General features: G+C 41.5%; 2 protein-coding genes across 2 annotated transcripts in view; both read left to right on the forward strand.

Moving 5' to 3' along the window:
* Window positions 1-9799, forward strand: part of LOC145667482 (uncharacterized) — a 42482-nt gene extending 32683 nt beyond the window's left edge. The window contains exon 2 of the mRNA XM_081734960.1: window positions 8439-9799. Within this exon, the coding sequence (XP_081591086.1) occupies window positions 8537-9760 (1224 nt within the window). The 5' untranslated portion in view covers window positions 8439-8536 and the 3' untranslated portion in view covers window positions 9761-9799. The remainder of the gene's footprint in view (window positions 1-8438) is intronic.
* Window positions 299-1126, forward strand: LOC145679374 (uncharacterized). Its single transcript, XM_081749959.1, has one exon. It carries the CDS (start codon window positions 299-301, stop codon window positions 1124-1126), a length of 828 nt encoding a protein of 275 aa, XP_081606085.1.
* Window positions 9800-11606: the final 1807 nt, after the last annotated feature.

Genomic DNA, 11606 nt, shown 5'->3' on the forward strand with positions numbered 1-11606 from the left:
GATTGTTTGGATGATGCTCGGATCTGGGATCATGAGACGGCGGAGAGAAATGTGTGCGCACCCAGCGAGACCGGATGGAGTGATGCCCTGAAAGGGAACGCTGGGAGTCTGTGACACATGGATCTCCAATGGAATCTAGGTCTCACCCAATAAGACGGTGGGACGTGGGTCTTCTCAAGAGTACCCATCAGTCGGCGATGCAAATGGCCCTGGCCCCTCGTCAAGTACGACTTGGTGTGATGGCTTAGCTTGCTGACAAGGGTCATGCTGGTAGGACCTGCCAGCCTCGTTGGCCGCTATGGAACTCAGACGGGGAAGTGGAGAAGATTTTGGGCTTAATTTGTTTATGGCTTTGCATCACCCTGCTTCGTCCGCAGCTCCTGGCCAAAGCAAACTAGAAGAGAATAAAACCATCCCTTATTATCTAATAATTAATGATAAAAGTGAAGAGACAGCTGGTTCTTTAGTAAAGCTCTCACCGTTTGTTTTGTATCGCCAACTCTGTCACATCGCCACTGGCTCATTTCCGGATGGTCATATTAAGAAATTACGCAATGGCACTTTACTTGTTCATACTGTCAGTGACAAACAGTTCCGCCTGCTGCTGAAATGTGAGTCCATCATCACCGTTCCTGTCCTGGTTGAAGTTCATAACCAGCTCAATTCCAGCAAGGGTGTGATTACCTGCCGGGAATTGCAAGCTGTGCCTGTAGATGAAATCTGCGCAGAGCTCCGAGACTCCCATGTTACAGGAGTCCAACGGATCCACGTTAAGAAGAGTGGGCAACTAGAGGCGACACATTCATATATCGTCACGTTTGACCTGCCCACCTTACCTCCTGCTTTGAAGGTTGGCTACCTACAGTTGAAAGTTAGACCGTACATTCCTTTGCCGCTCCGATGCTTCAACTGTCAACGCTTTGGCATTTCTGCGCCTTCTTGTAACGGGACTGCCACTTATGGAAACTGTGGTGGCCCTCCACATGGTCCTGCTCCATGCACGATGGATCCGAAATATGTCAACTGTACTGGTGCCCATCCTGCTTGGTCCAAAGATTGTCCCAATTTCAGAGAGGAGAAGGTGATTAAGGAACTTATTGTGAGCGAGAAGATCTCTGCAGCGTAGGCCCGCCGTAGAGCTGCGCCGAAGTTACCTTTCAAAACCAGTTCTTCTTCCTTAGTGAAATCCATGAATTCTGTAGGATCTCAGACAACAGATGCATTCACGCAGACGAGTCCTGTTATAGCTTCTGCTGGCTGTTGCACTTGTGGTGCCGTCTCAACGTCTCGTGCGACTCCATCGTCTACTGCTGCCTCTACTGTTTCTGCGCCTCGGTCGCCCGCCAGGGCTGCAGCCTCGCAGTCCTCTAGCAAAGCTACTTCTGTTCACTCTCTTCGAGACCAGTTTCTTAAATCTTCTACTCTTGGCACACCTAGCAACCCTCCGAAGAAAGGGCGACAGAAAAAGACGGTGACCCCAACTTCTCTGTCAGCACCCTCTGACCACTATGGCAAATGTAAGTCCTCCCGTAAGCTCTCTATAACATGCATCAAAACTGTTTGTTATAGATTCCGCTTAACTTATGGCTTTACTCCAGTGGAATCTCAGTGGATATTCCTCTCACTATGCGGAACTTTGTCAGCTCCTGTCAATGTTGGATCCCGTTATCTTCTGTCTCCTAGAGACTCACTTCACGCCTACCACCACCGGTTTAGTCTCCGGATACACGCTATATCGTCACGACAAGATTACAGATGGTTGTGCGGCCGGCGCCGGAGTTCCTCGATACTACATGTCACGAGTCCTCTTCAGATCGTTGCTGTCCGTATCTTTTTGCACCAGCCAATCACCATCTGCTGTGCGTACGTCTCCCGCACCGATCTGGAAGATGTCTTTCACCAGTTTCCCGCCTCTATTGTCTACGTGGGTGATTTGAACTCATACCATGCCGTATGGGGCTTTTGTCGGACTGAACCACGTGGTCACGAGATTATAGCTTTTCTTGCAGAGACGAACCTGATTCTGTTGAACTATGGCAGTCCCACGCACTTCACTACTGCTACTGGGGCCTTTTCTCATCTGGATTTGTCCTTCTGCAGCCCAGCTCTTGGAGCTCAACTTCAATGGCGTGTACATTCTGATCTTTGTAGCAGCGATCATTTTCCACTGATACTGGGTTTCAGGTCCCTCCAGCTGCACCGTCGTCAAAATTCAATCTGCGCCAAGCTGACTGGGCACGGTTCTCTGCCAGCTTTGACTTCACCCCAGATCTGCATCAGTCCGTCGGGGAAGAGTGTGGGGCTTTTCAGCGGAGTATCTTGTTGGCAGCCGAAGCGGCCATCCCCGTCTACCATGGCTTTCGTCGCAAACGCGTCGTTTCTTGGTGGTCTGCAGAGATTGGCCAGTCTATTCGTGCACGTCGACGAGCCTTGCGTGCTTTTCGTTGTGCTCCTAGTGATGCTAAGTTCGAGCAGTTTCGCTTCCTCCGTGCCCGAGCTAAATATGTCATCAAACAGACCAAACGACGCAGCTGGCGCTTGTATGAGTCTTCACTTTCTACCCAGAGTTCAATCTCCGAAGTATGGTCTAAGGTTCGTAGTCTACAAGGGCATCCTCCTTCTAGTGGGATTCCTGCTTTGGTTATCAATGGACGCCTGGTCACCGACCAAGATCTTATGGTGTCCGAATTGGGTCAACATTTTGCCGATGTTAACAGCTCTGCGCATTATCCAGAGGCCTTCCTGTCCATCAAGCATCGTGACAAGCGTACACCTCTTGTCTTTCGCTCTGCTAACATCCAGAGCTACAGTACCCCGTTTACTGCTGTTCTACGCTCCACGAAGGACACTGCGCCAGGTCCGGATCATATACCTTATGCCATGCTTCTGCATCTCCCGCCTGAAAGTCACCGCCGTCTTCTAAATCTCTTCAACCAGTTCTGGCTGGAGGATAGTTTTCCTGTTGCTTGGGATACATTATCCCGATTTTAAACCTGGCAAGCTTGCTACATCTCCTTCAAACTATCGACCCATCGCCCTTACCAGCTGCCTTTGCAAAGTTTTGGAGAAGATGATCAACAATCGTCTCGTTTGGTTCCTTTAACATAATGGCTTTCTTTCCAAATTCCAGTGTGGCTTCCGACGCTATCGCTCCATGACAGATTACCTTGTTCACCTGGAGACTGTTATCCATAACGCCTTTCGCCACCGTGAACATCTTGTGGCCATCTTTTTTTTTGATTTGGAGAAGGCTTATGGCACTATTTGGCGGTATGGGATCCTGGACACCGCGCCATCTGGACACCGTTCATCATCTGGGTCTGCGAATTGATACTGGGGCATTTCGTACAAGCCCCATCCGCAGCCTGTATGTCGAAGCTCACGAGCCATCTCTGTTGCACTGTCGCCAAGTCCTGCAGCTAAGATACCTACTTCATCTGAAGGCCATTCCTGATCATCCCTCTGGGTTTACGTTGGAAGCTGGTCCTCGCCTTCAACGTTATCAGGCACAGCCTACAGTCACCAGACCTTTTGGAATCCGTGCCTTGGAACTTCTGGCAGATCTTGCTGTCGAGCTACCTCCACTTGCTGTTTTGGGTTTCCTGCCACTACCACCCTCGCAACTGCTTCCACCGGCGATCAACTTCTCTTTGGCACAGTTCAAAAAGGCCACTACCAGTGACCAGGAATTTCTCTCACTCATGGCTTCCTATCCGGGCTACCGCTTCATCTTTACCGATGGCTCCAAGGAAGATAACTCTGTAGGCTGTGTTTTTGTTATGGAAGTGCACCGTTATTGAGTTCAGCTTCATCCCTTCTGCACCGTCTACAACGCAGAATTGGTAGCCATTTTGGAAGCTCTTCATCATCTTCGTCGCCCCCAGCTTCGCGCTATTGTGATCTGCTCTGATTCCAGCAATGTCCTTCATAGCCTTGCCGATGCCTTGTCTCCACATCCACTTGTCCAGCAAGTACTACTTCAGTGCCATGGCCTACTTGCTAAGGGCTATGATCTTTAGTTTTGTTGGGTGCCAGGCCATGTTGGCATCCCTGGAAATGATCTGGCCGACACCTGCTCTTTACGGTCTTCGTTGGCGCCTCCCTGTTCCCAGCGCTGATATTCGTCACGTCTTCTGCATCAGCGCTGGCAGTCATCATGGGATCAGCAGATCAACAACAAACTCCATGCTGTGAAGCCCCGTCTTGGAGTCTGGTCATCGAGCTCCCGCCCTTCACGATTCGAAGAGAAGACTTGGCTCGCTTTCGGATTGGTCATAGTCATTTGACACACGGACTTCTACAGAGAACTCCTCCTTCTGACTGTCACCTCTGTGGTCAACGCTTGACTATTCGTCATATTCTTGAGGACTGCGTGTCTCGTGCGCCTGTGCGTGCTCAGTATGGCCTACCCGCTGACCTCCGACTCTGCTCAGCGATGATCTTGGCATCGTCTTGAAGGTGTTTCGATTTCTGCGACATCAGCAAGTTTTATCCGCCATCTGACTTTTTTGTATGCCTCTGTGACTGCAGTGCTCTGTTATTTGGATGCACCATTTTTAACGTTTCATGCATTATTTATTATTTTATCTTGTACTTTTCTTTTTCTGCCTGCTGCTCTGCGTGACTGTTTTAGTGTGTTCTTTATGATCTTCTCTACTACGGACAGTACGGTTTTTAGCTGTGTATGTTTGTGTCTCTTCACATTTACCGTGTGTGATCTTACCTAGTGATGGGTGCTAAAAGACCTCCGTCGTCGGTGCACCCACCCCAACCTTTTCAATTCAATTCAATTCAATTCGTACAGTTCTATTGGCGCTGTCCTTCGATTTTTGAGCGAGTTCTTCACATTGAATTTAAACAACCTCGATAGCTTCATTAGAGAGGATTATTTTCAGTTTTCTTGGTCCAATGTAATCCTTTCACGTTCCAGGATGATTTATATAAATTTCGTTTCATGATTTTCAGTGTTACATGTCTACACCATCCAGATTAAGCCAGTTTTGTTTTGGGAAAGATGTTGATGTGTTCAGAGAACTAGTTATCTGTCTTAGATTTTGGATCGTACTGCTTAATTTCATAATTCCACAATTTACATACAGAAATGTCATAGTTTTGTGTATATCATACGACACTAGTGTGCCTATAAGCTACGATCTTTAGATATACCTGTCGATGATGCTGAATTTCTTTGCCCGGCACATGCACCACTTAGAGGAAACAATGTTTTTTTTTTCTTATTACGGAGTAAGGAGGAAAAAATTAAATGAAATCTTTGAGTTTTACGTCCACGTTTATGCCGGTTAGGCTAAAGGAGACGGTGATTATGAGTAATGAATGAAATGGTGGAATAAAGAAAGTGGGAGGAAACGGGAGAACCCCTAGAAAACCCACGCACACTGTGTTTGTCCACCACAAAGTTCACTTGGCGGGGGGGAGTAAGGAGGAATCGGATGGAAGTTCTGTGGAAACAGAATAATAAATTTTATTAGACTGTTCACTTAACTGATAGGTGATATATATCTTAGTCTCTCTTGATGCAGATTTTCACAATATTTCTTTGTTTCCTTAACAAAAGAATAGAGACTAACAATTTCGAAATATTTTAGTATCCTCTTTGTGCTAATCGGCTTCGTAGTAAAACTTAACGCTATTTGTATGGCCTCTGGAAATAGAATTTCGAGGATTTAAAGGTATAGCTATTGTTCGTATACAATTGTTCTTTAATTATGCTATCATCAGCGGATTCTTCTTTAAGAGTTGTTCAAATTCGCACCCACATGTTTCATGCACATGCTAGCTTAATCCCAGTAGTCATGCATTTATGCCTTGAATTCCATCCTTTGTTTTGGATTTTCATAAAGAGGCTAGTAACAGGTTGTGGTTTAACAAGGATCAAAGCTGGGTCCTTGGTTCGATTCTATCTCGCGCCAAGTGGACTTTGTGGTGAGCAAACACAGTATGCGGGGTTTTTCTCGAGATTCTCCCGTTTTCTCCCCCTTTCTTCATTCTACCATTTCATTCATTTCTCATCATCATCGTCTCCTTTAGCCTAGTCAGCATAAATATGGGACGTAAAACTTAAAGATTTCATTTTCATATGACATAGTTTCTATTGAGCCACTAATTTTTACAGATTAAACTGTCACATCCTACACATCTTGCTTTTACTTTCTTAGATTGTTCTTTTGTTTGTTAGATTGCATTTTCCGAACACACTGAAAACCAATAGTATAACACTTGAAAATATTCTTGTTAGCTTTAATGTGTAAATGATACATAATACGAGGTAATATTACTTTTATTTTTTTAAAAATAAAAATACATTGGTTTTGTAGATAAAAGAAATTTCCCGAAGCAAAGATAGGAGTCAAATCACCCCACAACATGTGATATATTTTTTCCATAAATTTTCAGTGGAGACATTAAAACTGAAACTAACAAAGGTGAAGGTAACGTTGAAAAGAATAATGTAAAACATCCAGAAATTTAAAAAAAAAAAAAAATACTGTGAAATAAAATGAAAGTTTGAACAACATTGATTTTTCCTTGGCATGTCTAAATAATATCACTTTGAAACTTTCTCATGATGTCAATCGCTCTGTAGATACTAAACGGTGTCTTTTTCCCTATATTTTATTCGTTGCAGAGGCATGGATTTTATTCTATACCCTGTTTCAAAAAGAATATACGTAATACGAAGAATTATTTTGTTCAAACTATCGATCGCTGCGCCTCGGCTCGGCTATTGGAGAAACTAATACATAGTCTAGTTTATATTAATAGCCACTAGATGTCAGTTATCTTCTGTTTTGCTTGGTAACCGTCATATGTTTAAAATGGCTACTCCGCTGCACAAATCATTTTGTGTTCTCGAGTTTGCGAAGTGCAATTCCGTGAGTACATTGCAAAGACGTTTCAGGTTGAGGTACCAAATTGATCCTCCGAATGAGTGGAACATTCGCAGATGGTATCGACGGTTTGTAGATACAGGATGTGTATGTAAAGGGAAGAGTCCTGGCCGCCCTCGTGTTGCTGAAGAAAATGTTGCACGAATTCAAACTGCTTTCCAACGTAGTTCTTCAAAATCAACTCGTCGTGCCAGTCGGGAGTTACAAGTGCCGACAACAACAATTTGGCGTGTTTTGAGACGTCGGTTGGTCATGAAGCCGTACAAGTTACAGCTGTTACAAGCCCTGCATCCTGATGACAAACGCAAACGTGTGGCATTTTGTACCGAGATTATGGATGCTATTGACAATGATAACACTGTTGCACAACGCATCGTGTTTAGTGATGAATCGACTTTCCGTTTTGGTGGTCAGGTAAACAAACAAAATGTTAGAATTTGAGGCCTACAGAACTTACATACAGTCATAGAACATGTACGAGATTCGCCCAAAATCAATGTATTTTGTGCGATATCACGATCATCTGTTTACTGACCATTCTTCTTTAATGGAAACATGGTTAACAGTCAGCAGTATCTAGCTATGTTTCAAAACTTGTTGTTTCCGAGGCTGCACGAAGACGACTTCAATTTTCAACAAGACGGGGCACCCTCTTCACTGGAGTCGCCAAGCGCGTGAATATCTGAATGAAACTCTACCGAACCGTTGGATTGTTTTTCGAGGAGCTGGCGACTTAGCATGTCACAGCTGGCCTCCATGGTCACCGGAAATGAAACCCTGTGACTTGTTCCTGTGGGGTTTCATTAAAGACAACGTGTATGTATCACCACTCCAACAGAAACTGGAAGAGTTGAAGAACCGGATCCGTACCGCCATAACATCAGTGACGCAGGACATGCTTGCCCGAGTATGGGAGGAATTTGAGTATCGATGTGATATTGTTCGTGTCCCTGATGGAGGACATATTAACCATCTGTAATTTGAACTTGAGAGGTTCAAAATGTGTGTAAAATTTCATATTCGCATGTCTTAAAGTTTAATAAATATATGCATTCGAAATAAGTATATTCTTTTTGAAATAGGGTGTACTTTTTCAGTTTGCTACACTGATATCTTTTGAACAAACTAGGGCACTTGTAGAACGCCTTACGCAGTTATTAACGAACCAATCCTCACTGCATTGTTGGTTATCTAACGTTGATGTGAAAAATTGCAAGCGTGAATGCATTTTTGTTCGTGGCTATACAAATATATTTTTTTGAACCAGAAACATTTTGAATGTTTCACAGATATCTATCTATCTATCTATCTATCTATCTATCTATCTATCTATCTATCTATCTATCTATCTATATATATATATATATATATATATATATATATATATATATATGTGTGTGTGTGTGTGTGTGTGTGTGTGTGTAAATAATATAGTAATATAGGGAACATTATTTCACTGAAAGAACTGTTTTCAATTGTGATAATATTGTACAAACTTTAAAGCATTGAAAAATGTTTACTTTCTTGCAGGTATTACTTCGTAAACTATTGGTGTTGCCAACTACTGGAAGAAATAAGAATGAGAAGGAATTTTTACTTCTCTTAAACACATCTACACATCCTAATCGATGGGAGGTATCGCTTTCAAAGATTATTCTTCAGGTGTTCTTTTGGTATCAATTTATATGTGTGGGTTCCTACCTAAGTGCCTTTTTAAGATAAAAGCCTGGAAAAAATACATTAATAAGACGAGAGGCATTTTGTGCACTTTAATCTGGTTTAATACTGGAACTTTATTTGGAACAGTTTTGTTTTTCGTTTTGCCTCACTTGAGGAATGAAATACAGTGTCTCGAGAAGGACACATTTCTTTACTCAACAAGTCCGAATATATTGTTAGGCTGCGGATTGCTGCTGTCATATGTTCTTCAGGAGCTCGTAAGGACAATTGTTAGAAAATTGAAAAAGAAAATGACACAACGAAGGCGTCGTAAAAGAACTGTAATGAGTCGCTCCAGTGATGTGGCTGGCCTTCTTCCTGCGAGGGTAATATTAACAACCAGTAAACCAAATGTACGAGCTTCCAAAGGAGCTAGTTCTATAGCGGGTAGTAGAGTGTGTCGTGTTAGTGGTCCTATTGGTCCCAGGAACAGCAGAAATGTCCCTTCTGTTCGAGATTCAGCTGTCACCAGTGTAAGACCAAATGGTTCCGAAAATATAGAAAATCGAAGTTCAGTTCGTATTACTACTAACAATATCCGTAATAATTCAAGTACCACAAGCGTTTCTAGGTTCCATGAACAACGGGAAAAATCCGAGACATCACAAGAAAGGAAGACACAGAGAGTACGATGCAGAGCATTAAGAAGAGTAAAAATGATCCCGAAGGTAGGGTATAGATACCTGAGCAAACTTTTTACAATATGTGTGGTCACCTCTGAATGTTCTGTACAGTATGTTGTCGAAGGCATGACTATTGGTATGCAACCTACACCATATAGTGTATATGTTACTTTCGGCTTTATTACAGTGCATCAGTGCCTCATAGCATTTGCTTTTGCGACGGATTATTTTGCGCTCGAAACTGGTTCTCGAAGTATGGCAGTATTCATGTTAGTGTGCAGTGTTATGTCTCCAGTAGGCATATTAATAGGTGAGTACATATCATCAGAATTTGATAAATTAGCTGCTGTTGTATGTCTAACTATAATAGCAGGCAGCCTCTTGTGCAGAACAACTAAGGAAGTTATCCAACAGAGCGAGAAGCCGAAAAGGAGCAAAATATTATTAAAAAATCTCATGTTAATTTTAGGATTAGCAATAGCTTTTCTGACTAGAATCTTGTGTACATAGCATTGCTATAGTTTTAGAAAATAAATTTTTCATATTGTATTTCTAATAAAGTTTTATTGTTTTGATTTTTTTACGTCTTCGAAACATGTTAAAATATTCATTACGAGCATCATATTTCGACGTAATATTGCAGTTAACGGAAATATCATTATAAATATATCATACTTGGTGTTTGTGAACGAATACATAACTGTATAGTTGATGTATTTAAATACTAAGAGAGTAAAAATTCTTATTGGAAATAATAAGTTGTACCCAAATACCATTTGAAGAATTAAATACTTCAGGAAGATTATCAACTATACAAAACTCAATCTCCTGAAAAATAACTATTCTAAAGTGCAGAAGCAAAATGGAAACTTAAATGAACGTCACATAAAAGTTCTTCAAAAGATTGAACTAGTGCAGTGACACTTTATATAAGAATTTACCTATCTAACTTTTTAGTTGTATTTATCTAAAATATAAAATTTCACCTAACTACACTTATATAAATTTAAATAAACAACTAATAATATTTGCTTTAAATAATGGCAGAAATCTCAGCATTCTTTCGTCATCATCTAACATGGTTACGTTTCGCAACTGCATCAATGGAGATGTTGAAGGAGAGAATGTCGTTATCAAGTCGATGAAAAATATATTATATTATAGTTGAATACGTTTGTGTCCACAACTTTAAAAAAATGAAAATGATTTTCGAGAGGGACAGACTATTTCAACAAAACAGGTACACTTGGAATGCAGACTGCTGACGTGCTATCAATACATTAAAATTACAGTTTGCCCCCATTGTCCCGTAATATTGTCTGGCATTTTGTACAGCGTATGTCGCTCACTCAAAGGATTAGTTTCCATGTTGTGGAGAGCTATGCAGCTGTTGCAATTTAGCAAGAGCCTACATGGGTATATCAACTTTTCGGATTTTAGGTACATATACATAATGCGTATTTTATACTGTTATATATTACTGTATTTTTAAAGAATTCAAATATTCACATAATGTTTGTGTATATGCATTGCACATCAAAATAAGTGCTTTTGACCGCAATACAACGATGTTATTATGTTATATCGCTACACATACGCAGTATTTAGTTGTCTCAAAAGGTGCAGTACTAAAAACAAACTGATAAATCAAGACATTCACATTGGTATAAGGACCAGTGACTCGTATTTGGTTCACGAGATCGACAGATCGATTCTTGGTGAAAATGACTTACTTGTTGGATGCTAAACAAATGGGATGGATCGTTTGCAACAGAATGCTTCTCGCTATCTATCACCGTATTTGTTGTGACGCGATAAAAGTTAAAGCCAGAAATGGCTAATTTTAATCACTTCCGGTTTGAACAGAGCTTCAACGGAGGAGATGAAAGCGATTCTTAAGGCGATGAATCGATTGAAAGAAAACGCATGTTAATAAATTTTACCCTTTTTCCTCTACGTAAATTACTATTGAAACAGAAAGTAATAGTTAATTTGAACCACTTCCGGTACAGTAGAGTATTGTGGATAGATCATAATATGTTGTCTTGAGAAGCCGAATCATTTGTAAAAAAACGCTTCACGCTATGTGATAAAATTTTCGTTCTTCGGAAATAAATGTTCTTCGTAAAACCGGAAGTAACAATAAATTTGAATCACTTCAGATTTCGATAGAGTGTTGTGAACAGTTATGGTATGTTGTATTGAGACACTGAATTGTTTGCAAAAATCCGTTTTACGCTATCTGTTACCGGCTTCCTTCTATGTCGATAAACGTTGAAACCAGAAATGTTTAATTTGAACCACTTCCGGTTTGAATAGAGAGTTAACGGAGGAGATAGAACTTATGCCTGAGACG

The sequence above is a fragment of the Thermobia domestica genome, chromosome 1, assembly GCF_964235325.1.
Source record: "Thermobia domestica chromosome 1, izTheDome1.hap1.1, whole genome shotgun sequence".
In the NCBI taxonomy this organism is placed as follows: Eukaryota; Metazoa; Arthropoda; class Insecta; order Zygentoma; family Lepismatidae; genus Thermobia; species Thermobia domestica.